The 14,398-nt window shown below is 35.1% G+C and overlaps 2 protein-coding genes across 14 annotated transcripts in view; one reads left to right on the top strand and one right to left on the bottom strand.

The window, feature by feature from the left end:
- Positions 1 to 14,398, top strand: part of LOC139940053 (A-type potassium channel modulatory protein DPP6-like) — a 114,667-nt gene that overhangs the window by 88,047 nt on the left and 12,222 nt on the right. For 11 of the 13 annotated variants that reach the window (XM_071936267.1, XM_071936266.1, XM_071936275.1 and 8 more), the window contains one exon: positions 9,760 to 9,874. In XM_071936267.1, coding sequence (XP_071792368.1) covers positions 9,760 to 9,874 — 115 coding nt within the window. Of the gene's footprint in view, positions 1 to 2,633; positions 3,387 to 9,759; positions 9,875 to 14,398 lie in introns of those variants that run through there. The other 2 variants (XM_071936274.1, XM_071936272.1) reach the window with 1 other exon arrangement.
- The window catches only part of LOC139940055 (1-phosphatidylinositol 4,5-bisphosphate phosphodiesterase delta-4-like), a 194,005-nt gene that overhangs the window by 170,559 nt on the left and 9,048 nt on the right, over positions 1 to 14,398 (bottom strand). The gene's annotated exons all lie outside the window — the stretch shown is intronic.

Below are 14,398 nucleotides of genomic sequence, written 5' to 3'. Positions count from 1 at the left end.
AGTGTCCTTTTGCTTTCTGGGGTTTGTAAATCTACTGGAGTTTTACATTTCTTAAAAGGTCGGATCAGATAATACTAAATAGTTTTTGTTTCTTGACTCACTTATTGTTCTAGTCAGCACAAACCAAGTAATGATATATTGAGAGTGACTTATATCATTGAAATTGAATATTCAATTGACTTAACACACACACACAACATCTGAACCTCAGCGTCAGATGAAAACGTCAACGGATATGTCGCTGATTAACGATCACTAAAGCACGCCCTCTTTCAGTCATCACTCGATCAGTACCAGTGGGAGGTCATGTGACTCCTCGTTAGTAATTATGTGGCTTAGTGCTATTACCGTGGTTACCGGGGGGGGGGGGGGGTGATGTGTAGTACTATCTAAAATTAATCAACAAACATTAAATAAAACGTATAGGTTTGGGAACGATGGAATATAAACAAAATGAGGAAATGATAATTTGAGATAAAAACAAACTCTCAAAGACTTTCCAGATAACATTTGAAAAGCTTCTTATTTCTTGTTCTCTACCTTTCTGATTGTACTCGCATCTGAGCTACAATGAACATAACCACACAGGATAACCAGTTCATTAAATATTAAATTATTTACTCATCAACATTCCCTTGCATGCTGTGGTGTTCTGGATGTCAAATTACTAACCATACAGTTTATCCATGCCATAAGGTCACTTTCATAAATAGTTGTATATGGTTACCATGGTTACCATAATGATGCTGTCTGCTCTACGGTGTATTTTCCAAACCAAAGTTTCAGGCTCTACTGAAGGTCTATGCTGAATGCACTTTACACATTGGGAGCCTGTGGCAGAATCACACTTGAGTTTGGAAAAGGCCCTGAGTTTATAAAGTGCTACTACAACTGTCTGCCATTCTCAAGTATTCACAACCCTTATCCATGCTGGTACTGTGTCAAATTACTAGACTCCTCCCACTATTTACAGTCACCATGGTTACACATGAGTGGTGTCCGGTTTTTTTTTACTGTTGGGGTTTCTGTTTCTATACAAGTTTTTCCCATGCTGTTGGGTTAATACTATTTGAGAACACGATCAATTGAAATTATAATTGGATATAATATCAACCGTATAATATAAATTACCGTTGCTAGTTAGTCAAGCCATTACTGTCAGTTTTTGCTACGGGTAAAAGGGATTTATTTCCAACTGAATGAACTTATGTTTGATAAACGTCAGTTCCGATTCTGCTAATTATGAGAATTACACTAATGACATCAATCCAAGAGAGCTTCGTTTCCTTCGTTAAACTTAGAAAGATAATTTGATTGATTAAGACGGGGTTGGTTTGAAATGGCCATGGTCAAGGTTTTAGTTTTTGGCTGTCACAAAAGGTAAATTAAGTCTGAAGACGTTTAGTGACAGATCAAATAATGTTGGAATGGAGTTACTGATTAAAGACACTGTCGCTGGTTTGCAGAGTAGAGGATGTAGGCCTTTTACCCTCTACAAAAATTGTAAGAATATAATGGCAGCAAGTTATTACTGTATCAACAATGTGCTTGCTGGTATATTTTAGCAAGATAATGATCTGCCTTGAGTAAACATTAATTTTATATACAAAATAATTACATTTTGTGTGAATTAAAAAAAAAAAAAATGAAAAAATAAAAAAAAATATTATGACAACAAGTTATCTGTAACAAAATGTGCTTGCTGTATATTAAAATAAAATTAACATTACAATTTCAACTATTTTTTATTTTGTTTAATTTGGGTTATTGTAATGAACTTGAATGAGATTATTTATTGATGGTTATTTCTGTGGTCAATCAGTTTGGGTAGGAGGGGTGACAGCAATAAGCTACATTGCAGCAGCATCATTGGCTTTCTACTCTCACCTTTTCAGATGACCAATTATTCCCAATAGAGCAGGTGGAAATGTTAGAGAATTCACTCCTATTCACTTAAAGCCCCTTGTATGATCATTCGTGAATATATTCTTGCAATATGACACTCTAATCCATGTCCCTCACAGATTTTGTTATCAGAAGTGGCTCATTAGTTATTATTAAAATGACGTAAAATAAATTAAACTGCAGCATTAAAGTAGACTGTCAGTTAAATTGCAGCGTGTTGGATTGTTAAGTTTATTTCTCAACGGATGTGTAAAATGAAAACCCAAAGTACAGATCTCTCGGTTATCACAAGACCATTCATCAGTCAATTAAATTTGTTAACGTGTGCTAACTTTTAGTTACATTGATTATGATACGAGTAGAGATACGATGGAAAATAAGATTGAAAGGTATTAATTTGAGAATATCTGTTTTACAAGGCTTTGTGTGGCAGTACATTCACTTTCTTTCATAATACATGGTGTAGCTTTGAGGTAGTTACTGTGCATCAAGTGACACATCCCTAAAACTGTCTTTAGTTTTTCCCTCAAAAATGATTGGGTATTGAGCTGTAAAAAAAAAATTGTTGTGGAAGGTACATTTTTTTTTTCAAAGACGGGCATTGCTAAGAGTAACTTTTCCAATAAAGATGTATGATTTTTTGATTTTTTTTTTTTTAAATATACGCTTGACCTGCAAGGAATTTGTTGAAAATAATGATGTCATATTTAATCATGACAGTAAACACTGGAATACTGATCAAACAGAAGACAATTTTATTAGAGCAATGATGAATCTTTAGCCAGGCGGAATTGATTGTATACCTGTAGTTCTTTCTCATACCTGAAAGTTTCAATGCAAACTGTTGTTGACATTCCTTCACATGGAAAACAAGGAAAACAAGTTTCCTGTCGGTTCTCTAGGTCTGATTACAGACTCTTTAAGCTTCGATTAGAGACTTTTCATCAGGTTGTAGCAGGGGTTCGTGTACCAGAGTGTAAGTGACTAGGATATAGGGCCCCTGTACTGTGTGCAACCAGCAATTAATTAAATCAGCCAATCAAACACACCTGCTCAAACCCTTACCAATCTAGCTGCTCACATGGAAGCAAGCGTACACAAAAAATCATAAAAAATGAGGGGCATTACTTCATTTGCATAATGAGCTGAGTGCACTGGTGTGTATAGAGATGCTGGTTTGGATCAGGCAGGATGGATCGTTGGTTGTTAACGACCCTCTATGATTAAGCGCTAAGTGGTCTCAGCAACTTGGACTCAATCCCTTGATGATGTCGGTTACGTCTTTTGGTTTTGGGGAGAGAGGATACAAAGTGGGTGATCGACGCTTGGACTTGGACTAAGACTGTGTTGCTTTTGCTGTTCATGGGTTGGTTCGGACATCGTGATCGGAGTTTATTGTTGGGATGTTTGCAGCCTCGGTAAATACCGGGGAAGATGGGAAAGAATCACCGCCCAAAGTCACATCGTCGAAGCATGTTGAGGTAGGACTAGAGTTATAGTTAATTAATGACCCACCATTGTTTCAGCTGATTGTTTCTGGGTTTTAAAGGTGTCTGTCTTTTTCAATGTGCTGTGAAAATTGTTGTCGGATGTAGAGTTTACAAATATTTTTGATCTCAATACTAAGTATAAGTACAGAATTTATTTGTTCTCTTGGAATCAAATTTTTCAGTTGATTGTAGTTTCTTTGCAAGTACATATTTAATCACTTAAAACATTTCCTTAGTTTTATTTGTAAGAAAGCCTTATACGTGCAATTTGTAACACAGTGGGCCATCTAAAGTTTGCCCCAGAAGGGTTTTTGCGCAGTGTACCATGGAATAAGTTCAACAAGGTTGGTAGTCATCTTGCGGTGCCTATCTCATGAGCAAGTTTGTTCAAGGCCTGCAAAGCACAAAACTCTTTCTGTGTTTACAGCATCAGATGGTATTTTTTGTCAAGTTTGCTAAAGCTCCCAGTCGGTCGTGTTGAGGATGCACTTTATTGTAAATCGGCTATACTGCAAGAAAGATACTTCAAAATGTCCAGAACAAATCACTTGATTTGTAGATGTATAAATGGCACACGATAATAATTACAAAACTTAAAAAGGTGAGACAGAAAAAGTGAATTATTGCTGACAATATCTGCAAATTCTTTGTTTTCCTTTGTCAGTCGGAATGCATCTCAAACAAATTGGCACAAATAATGTTTTTCTGAAGGACATGAGTAGTCTGCTCTCAGTCAATCCTTGTCATTAGAGACTTCAATTGCGTACCACTGTATACTGAGTCATGTGTTCATTTCTGTACAGAATTAAAACCAAATTATAGAAGGAAATAAAGATTTCATGACGTGGCTTGTTCTTTTCCTTGACGATGGTAGATAATGATGAATTAGTTTACTAGCTTGATCAGGAAATGTGTCTGGGGACATAATGGCAACACCTGGCCCTTGTGCAGGTTTGGAATTACTTGTTTTTGGAAAAGACTGAATATTATTTGTCAGTGATAGATTACTTTGATGTTGTCGGATATGACATGGTTTCCATTTATGTTTGGAAATGGCAGCAGAATACAGTTTTGCCCTTTGAAGACAGGGCTTGGACTTTGAGTCTGACAGTTTCTCTTTAGTAAAGGGCACCCCTATGAGGGAAGCACAAATTTGTACTGTAACAGTGTACAAGGCTGCAAGGCAATTACCATGGGCATGGAGGCAATTGCTTCAGTTGCTTCTATGGAGTATCGGGACTGCAAGGGGCACCAAGGCAATGACCAGAGGCATGGCGGTAGTTTCCTCTATTGTTGTTTTCACTTTCCGCCTTGTAAGGTACGCACCAAGGTTCCTCTGTTGTCTTAGTAAAGTGTGATGCCTAACATAACTTTTGATAATGAATAGCAGTTAACCTACGCTAATTGGTACCAAACAATGCCACCAGCACTTTTATGTAAAAAAGCTTCCCATTTTTGACCTCCAGAAAATGAGAAATGCTTTCATCCCAGATGCTGTCTGAAGGCTTTATAGATTGGCTGGTTGGTATGTAACAGCATGATGTGTAAAAGGATTATTATTGATTCAAGAATTGCATAAACAGTGGTGCTATTGTTATTAATACTCCTGGTAGGTTGCTAAATGATTTGCCACTCTCTGTAACTACTGTCGGCTACTGTATACTTGGTGAGATGCAATAGTGAAAGTGTTATGGATTATCGGTTGGGGGGGGGGGTTAGCATACCAAAAGGCTGCCAAACATCTGTGTATTTTTATTGATTGCTAAGTACTTTTCCCTGGCAATTTTTCTCACGACTACAAAGATACTTTTCTTTAGTACTAGTGCAATGATAACTCAGGAATTGCAATGTAGAAATATAATTATATTTATATATTTTTTTGAATACCGCATTTATGCATACCATATTTTGATCGAGAAACAGGGCATAAAACTTATTATGCCAAAACTAGACCCTTCGTCCCAAAACCAGACCCTTTCTGCCAATATCTCTGCTTACCACGCCCTTGCTTACCAACATCTCTGCTTACTAGAAGCAACATATTGCGTCTTTAGTGTAGCAGAAATAATCCCTACAAAAGCCTTCTACTTTCTACAGGTAACACATTGTGCAATGTACTTACTGTGTTGCTTAGTCATGCTTGTCATAGCAATATGGTGCAGAAATATGGCACAAACTAAACCTTGACATGGAGAATGTTGACCATGGCAAAAGTACAAACTTGTTATGCAACTATTTTGAAGATAGATACATGGATCTCATGGATCTCAAATCTGGATAAAATGTATTTAGGAAGTGTTTGGGGTTTAGATTTGTAAGGTTTGTAAGGTTTTTAGGTTTGTAAGAGTCTGTAAGAGTTTGAATTGTGATGCACATGAACCTGTTGAGTGAACACATTTTCTATCCGTTGTTTGTCTGTGAATGGTAATATAACGTGCAAGGAGTGATGGGTCTGTCTTATGGCCAGCAGTCAAAGTTCTTATTCCATAGTCAAGTACTCTCAAGAACATGCATTAACACAGTAAAAGAGGCATAGTAGAGGTCTTTAAGTCCATAACGAAATCCAACGTTCCCAGAGCAAGACCAAACGCAGAAGGAAAAGAATGGCAAACACCCTGTGAGCATGGAAGAGCTATACCCAAATCACTTCTTGCAGGGCATTATCTTGTCTCAAGTCTTCTTTAGTGCCTGAAACAAATCAAGAATATTTTTACAAACACTCGGGGTTACTCTGTCTGACATTTGTCCGCATTATTTACAGTAAATATGTGTTGAAGGCATGATCGCGTCTGGTTCCAGCCTCAAAGCTCCATTTGGCATAATTGAATCATGCATTTTTGATGATGTTCTCCACACAAGGGTCCACTGGCAAAGTGTCTGTCAGTATGCAAATGGACATCATTTCTTTATGATGGATTTAGTCAAAGATAACGACTTTAATGGGTTTTGTATACTCACTGTTTCTTGTATGAATATTTTATAGCAGGGATAGGTAAACATATGACTTTGGATAATATAATGTATTGTATTGTATAGAAACACTCAATTGTGCAAGAAATTAAACCTATGTGCTCAAGAAATTGAATTGAAATATAATATTTCTTTAGAAGAAATTGTTGGTACATGTAATGTAGAACTTTCCATTTCCAGAGTGATAATAATTTGTCTTTGCTCTTAATTTGACAATGGCCAGACCTCTTTACACATTTCTAGGATTGGCATTTTGTTGATATGTTGCTAGGTATTCAGTACAGTCCTTAATGACGTCTTATTGATTTAATTACCATTGATATTGATTTCTTAAATGAGACATTTATTCTTAGAGGAGGGACCGGTTACAAGAAGGAGTTTAATTAGCTAGTATGGTCAGTAATGACGTCAACGGTTGTCTAAACAACAAGGAATACCTTGTAGTAACTACGTAAGCTGCTACTGGTTATTGACGTTATAACATCATGAGAGATGTTTCAGTGCAATATTTATTTAAGCCAGGATTTGGTAAAAGGTTGTCAAAATTTGCTGGAAATTCCTAAACTGGTGTCCAAATTGTTCACTTACAATTTATTTACATTTAAAAAGGCAGATAAACTGAGTGTCCAAATTTCAAACATTTCGTTCAAATTTAAAACACACCAGACAGCCCTCTGGTGCTAACACTACACTGTACGTACATGTATCAGTGTGAAATACTTTCATCATCTAAGGCTATTCTAATAGTGCTGCGTTTTATTAGAGCCCTGTAAGCCCAGAATCCTGAGGTAAGCAGCTTTGTGAAAAAAGGCTTCAGCCTCATAAAGCCCTGCCCCACCCCACTGTTGCTCACTGCATTGTTTAAAGGCAACCCTGTAATAATGGTAAACATTTTGACAGAAATTTTGGATTCTCCAATTTCATTTTCATTTGTCTCCCATATCGTTGGAGTTGCTTTCCTATCAGGAATTAATACAGCATTGAGTATTCATGTTGGTCTAGAGCCGGATATTTATATATACTTTGAAAACAAAGTTAAAGAGTTTTTTTCAAAAATTTGAAGAAGGTTCAATGCATTTCTTTTCGAATGAGAGTTAAGGAAGGTTGAGTCATAAATTTATTGGTCATTGACCCTAGAAAACAGGCCTGATACTTCACACCAGCGCAATTGCATCCATGCCCCCCTGGTCATTGCCTTGGTGCCCTTGAAATGCTCCAGTAGAAATTTACAGTTTCCTTAGATGGTACCCTTTACCAAGGAGAAAATGCTTTGCCCTTACCAGAACTGGCCCTTATGGAAAACGAAGCATACAGGCGTGGAAAATTGATTAGCAAAAGTGTGCAACTCTGAGTTCACAGTTGAGTAATAATTCATGCATGGATACTAATGGTGCAGCGGTCACTTCACTAAGTAATGGCTTTGTTATTATTGATTAGGGTCAGCTGATTATAGACCTTGTTATTACTGTAATAGACTCCGACTGAGAGCTTCTTCAAATGTCAAATTATTGGCATAGCTATACATTAGATGAATATCACTCAGGCATCCTATGGTGTAGTGCAAAGGGAGTTTGGTGGGCAAAATCTATCAGAGGTATGCCTGCTAAAAGTGTTAAATGTACAAATGTGTTTGTGCAAAATGACTTGGCTGTTTGACTTATTGATGTTTTGACGAAATTACCTCTTACAAAACATCTTAATTTTCCTTGGTTAATTTATCCTTCTAGAATAAAGTTGCCAATGATAACAACATATTGAAAGTTCTGTATGAAAGTTTTTTAATTTTTTTATTTTTAGATTTTGGTTTGTAAAATGAATTAAATCAAAGCAGACTCCGAAACAGCAATTTGAAAAATAGTACAATTTCAATCGTGATTTTCTCCAAACACTCTGTGGACCATTGTAGGTTACTTTGTGTGACTGCACAATATGTGGGTCCAATAAAGTAAGGAAACCAACCAGCCTTAAATGAGTTTTCTATCAAACATCAAGATAACTTGCATCTAAGAACCTCTTCCCAAAGTACAAGCCACAAATAGCTGGCTCTTAGTTTCTTTGTTTCATCTCCCTAGTGAATCTTGTTGTTGACTTTCTCTTTTAACCCATATCTTAAGTAAATAGGTCTGTTGACGCAACATTAATAGCTTTACCCTCATGTTTATACTGACAATATGGTAATTAAAATTCTGTACAGGCTGATGGAGAATAGAACAGCTAAGGGAATGCTCTGGTTGGGAAGGGGAGTGGCTTCAGAGGGAGGGCCTAACTTACCTTTAATTACATAGGTACATAGGCCTACCAACAGTTAATTGATTCCATACAAATAGTGACTTAGGAGTAATGGGTTCGTTTTTTAATGTTCTGCTTGTTTTTTTTGTTTTTTAAAAGATGGATAGAGAAAAATAAATTAACTTTACTGACTAGACTTGTTAAGGTTATGTTCTGTGTGGTTGGTTGGTAGTTTATATTCATTGTCTGCTGTTGTAATGATGATATTAATAGACGGTATAAAACAAACAATTTTAAAAGTAATTGAATAATACATAATGAAAAACTTAATTACTATTGAGGACATTGTGCTGAATGATAGCCCTGTTTTTCTACCACTGCCCGAAATCAATATGTAATTTGGTGTTCCTTAATGTGTGAGTGTACTTTGTCAGTAAGTTTCTGGCGGGAGTTTGCCATTTAATCCTAACATGTTACATCTGTATGCATTGGTTAACTGTTTGATTCCATCCTTTGCTTGCATGTTTCATTCTAATCTATTTTATAGTGATCACAAATCATGATAGCCCTATAACATTGTTCTCATTGGTTTTTCCTTTTGAATTTGTCATTGTAAGCTGGGTTATTAAGAGTCCGTATTCAGCCATGTTTGAAATAGTGGCTATGGATGTTACTAAGGCTGTTGCTATAAGCACCCTGTACTTAAATGCATGAAAACATGTTGACCATAAGCCAAAGTCACAGCTGCTAATTTGGAAACAGCCTTTAGACCTTTATCTCCCTGTAGCCATCTTTGTCTTGAGTCATGTTCTCTCAGTTGCAATCGTAGTTTTTAAAATGAGAGCAAATTATTAAACATGCTTGATTTGAAGTGCTTTAATGTGAATTTCCTTCTTGCTAATTCATGGTTCCATCCTCACCAATGTTTTTAGACTCTGACTCAAATTCAGTTTTGTGATTTACTCATTTTCCAACATTTTCATTTTTGTTAACAAACTTTTTGCCTCACATTGAAATGGGGGTAAAGTATTTAATGTTATACTTTTCTAGAGCGAAATTCAAACAGAAATCATTGGATGTCAACACGCATGTCATCATGTTATTTTCTATTTGACTGGACTTCACATTTCGAAGCTATATTCTTGTTTTGTTTGATTTTCCGCAGGAGCTTGTTGGAGGCGGCTCTGACAATAAGAACTGGCGAGGGATCATTATCTCACTACTCGTCATTATGCTCATCGTTTCATTAATTGTCATCGCTGCTTTCATTGTAATGCCAGGTATGTTGGTAGACTTGTCAAGAAACAGTCACTAATTAAGACTAATTAACAAACTGATGTATGTTAATCAGAAAAGATTACTGCCAAAGTGAAGTAGAATTACCATTAGAACTTGTATGGTCAGTTTCAAATGAACAGAACAATAAACCCCAGTAAGTGAATTGAATTTTTTTATGAGCAATTTACTAATGACAGTATTATGGGATATCTTAGTTGCCAGGATTTAACCTGGCTGTGGACATCTTGTTCTTTTTTCCTGTTTTTAATAACGGTAAAGATATGAACATTACAACTGGGAACCAGGCTATTTTTCCTTTGCCCTGACTTTGGTAAACATACATTGATAGGTAGTAAGTTTATTACCTGAATATAAAGGTCTACTGATTGAAACATCCTCACAAAGTCGATTTCCAATCCAGCCTCAGTCTGGAAAAAACAAAATGGCAACTCTGGGATAAAAGTCTAAACCCTTTTTAATCGGAGAATATTATTCATTTAATAATTGTATCTTTCAGGTCAAATCTTTTTATCTCTGATTATGAAAATATTTGCTTTAGTCACTATTTGTCGCTAAGCGCAATTTTTCTGTGCTAGCTTTGTAAGCTAAGAATGTTTACTGAAGTAAAGTATGTGTGGCAAATCAGCAAATAAAACTATGTGAAATACAAGGATTTTTCTGCTGCCAAATGTTTGCTTCAATACAGGGATAGAATAGTGTTGAGCAGTTCAAAATTAATGGTTGATGAATGAAAGCATAACAAGCTAATATGAATCTGCTGTACACTTTATTGTATATTCCTTGAGAGAAAGCAAATGGTGACAATTGACTTCTACTGCCCCCCCCCCTGAATCCCCCAACACCCAGAAAGAAAGACACAAAGCTTAAACTGTGGACACATTTCCAAAATTTTTAACCAAGTACTCCATGAGTGGCTGAATTTAAGGTTTCAAAACTCATCTTTTTGCAAGACTTTCTTTTTAATCAGAAATAATAATATAATTTTGTCAACTGCTCTTGACTGCAGTTTGAATTCATCAACTAACCAACCATTTGATTATCATTGCCATATCCAACGCAAAATAATCAGTCATTTAGTTTTATCCCATTTTTTTATTATTATTTTTTCTAACAGTTATGTTCACACATTTCTGACCTTGGATTGTATTGATAATAATACTAATAATATTTCATAACTGCGGTTCCACTCAGAGACTTGAATTTGTTCATTTATTTTTGTATATATATAATTGTTGTGTTACTGTGTGTGGAATGTTTTGATTGGAATATGAGTGCCGTGAAAGCGAATTGGTATGACCACTGGATTAATGTTACCTGAGATTCCTCTTCCAGAATGACTCAATTTAATAACTTGTTAATCATGTTATGATATTGCTTTTATTTTATAGCATAACCAAACGAGAGTTACCAAGGCAATGTGCTGCTTATCTAATTTAAACAGCACTTGCAGAGAGAGGTGTTTATTCAAAACTGTGTTAAAGTTTGTGAATTTATTTGACAAAGCAAGATTTTAACCGTTGATAAACAGATAAAAGAAAGAAAGAACCATTTTCTCTTCTTGAGAAAACTTTCCAATGACAGAGCCAGTTCTACAACCACTTGTGATATGTTTCATCCAATCAGGTGTCATGTTAGATATCCTAATCTTGTTATTTGTGTAGTTTTTGAAATGAATCTTGTACTCTTCCCCTATTGGCTATATATTTTTTCTGCTATCTAAATGGTACTTTATCTGATGTTCCCACTTTATGTATTCCTCTACCTGCAACTCAACGGGGGCGTTCTGATTCACTTTTCTGCGTAAGTACAAAGCTCAAAACATCTCCCTGGAATGATGACAGTTTTTCTTTTATGATTGGAACTCCGAACTTCCCCCATTTTTTTCATCAAAGATTCCTGTACCAATGGATGTTGTTGTTTCTGTGTTGTAGAATAGGAAATCAAAAATCAAATTCAAAAACCTTGCTTTTATCGCAAAAACCAATTACTTTCATAAAACTTTCTGGTGGAGTTTTTTTTACTTAAAAAGATTCTGAATTTTTTTCCTACAAAAACGTGCTAAAAAGAGAGAAAAACCCTGGAGTTGGCAGGTTCTAAAATACTTCAAAATAGTGTTGATTGAATGTTGTTTTTCAATTTGATAAGTTTGTATGTGCAGTTAAACTTAAAAGCTTTCATCTTTTAAACATTCACATCTTTGTTTTCAGTCAGTCATCACCACATTTGAGTGTCACTTCTTTAGTCCAACATCACTCAATGTATCTTTTCCACTTTGTGGACGTTGTGTTTTTCTCATATTTTTCTGTTTCACTTTTGAGTTGTCATTCCTTACCTACCCAAAACACCTAAATGTCTCTGTTCCTGGGAACTCACATATATTGACTAACATATCATTGCACATGTGTTGCATGGTTATTTCATTGTTACTACGTACTGGAGTAAATGTTTCTACTAAGTATCCCTAGATTTCATGATCTGAATAAATCTCCTGTCTATAACCTTTGTTGTTATGTGATGTAATCAGTTTAAAAATACTCCCAAGTTATTATTTTGTTGTGACTGACTTTTGGGTACTAGAGGTACTGTGTAGTGTAAATTGGAACACGTTTTTTGTTGCTGTAATAATGTGCTGTTTTATCTGAATAAATTATGAAGTTTAGTAAAAAAACAAAGTTTGTCTTGCTTAGGACTGACTTTGTGTTTTTAGAATTGAAATCGGTTTAGGTTGTGTTGGAGCTATGGCTGCGGCTGTTGCTTGGGTCTAACTATTCTTTCAGTAAAAGAACAAGACTAAGTAACTTATTTTCTTTGACAGGGTTTTAAAAATATGTTTGACATTATTATTTTGAATAATTGTTCTGTACATTGTTGGGCTTAATTTCTGTGCATTTTATTTTACCAAAAATGTCTGTACATTTTATTTTTTACAAAATGGACACACAGACTCCTCTCTATTAAAGCATAATCTATATTACAAAATATTACACTAACATGTTGAACCAGACTGTACAGTCTGTGCACGTATACTGCTAGTGTGTATTATATGTATGCATAATGCATGTACATGAACGAGCAGGCAGGTGCTGTACATATGCTCAATAATATCATATTGCAACCAGCTAAGGATGGAATATCATACATATTTAAAATATTTTATGTTTTGTTTTATCATGAGACTTGTTCGAAGACAAATAGGTCACAAAAATATGTAATTTTTGCTTAATGTTTCTTTTTGAATGTTTGGGTCCGACACACCTATAATTTAATATTTATTTTGTGTACACAGTTGTCTTGACCCAGACAATTTTAAATGTAAATTTGTTTTTATGTTTAACTTGATAAAGAAAATGTATACATACAAATATTACATCTGATAACACAATATCCACCAATGTAAATCATGTTCACTACCGACCAAGAGATACATTATTTTGGTTAAACTATTTCCACCACTTAGCACATAGCAGAGCACAGCACAGCTACCACATTTAGAATTGTAATAATTATCACAAATACATTTTTCAAGTTACAACAGGTCAACAGATACAGCATCACTGGTTGGGATAGCACCAACCCTTAGTATCACATCAACTCATACTTCTCATTGAACTTGTCAATTGTATTTGGGAAATAATTATATTTTTTAGTCAAGTGTCAAATTGATGTTGACTCCCTGCATGTTGTTTTTCTTTTCAGGTCCCACATTTCCTTGTGTATACTGAATTACCCATACTTACGTTTCCATGGTTATTGGAATTTGGTTGCTATTGTAACCTCCATGAAATAATCCATACTAGAAAATAATTCATACTAGAAAATAATCCATACAGTGCATGTTTCATCACTTAGTTGTATGCATGTTTTTTTTTAACATAGAGAGTAATGAAGACTTTCTGTTTGTAAGAATTGAGTCAAATCCAATCTTAGAGAATTGTTGTATAAATCATATTTAATTTGCATCCATGTATGCGCAATGCAGAGCATAGGCCAATGAGCAACCTTCCTTTGACCTCTAGGTGAGGGTGCCCTGTTCAAATATCGTCATGTCTTTAGAGAATGCAGAGCAGTTAACCTTACATATCATCTTAAATGTAACAGTGCATGTCATTTGCATGAAACCAATATCAGCATTAAAAAATAAAAATAAAATAAATATTTTGTATTTCTATCCTGATGTTATGACTGTAATAATTGAAAAGAAAATCATTGTGTAGCCTCATTATGAGACTAAGAAAGCATGGATATATAAATATTGAAAATAATTGATTGTTGTTGATTGATTTGCTTTTGGTAAATGGGAGATGTACTAGTCACAAGTTCAAAGCTAAGCTGCACACATGATCACATTGAGACCTTTCTTTAATCTGGAATGAGTTTGGAAATTTTTTATTCCCAAGATTGGGAACAAAGCATTGATAACAATGATTCATTGTCTGCTGATCGTAAGATGATAAGCACATGTAAAATCAAATAATAAAAAGGAGTAAGTTTGTTGCAGAGGTAAA

Source organism: Asterias amurensis, chromosome 7, assembly GCF_032118995.1.
Source record: "Asterias amurensis chromosome 7, ASM3211899v1".
Lineage (NCBI taxonomy): Eukaryota > Metazoa > Echinodermata > Asteroidea > Forcipulatida > Asteriidae > Asterias > Asterias amurensis.
Note: the sequence above shows the minus strand (reverse complement) of the source record. Positions and strands in the feature narration are given on the sequence as shown.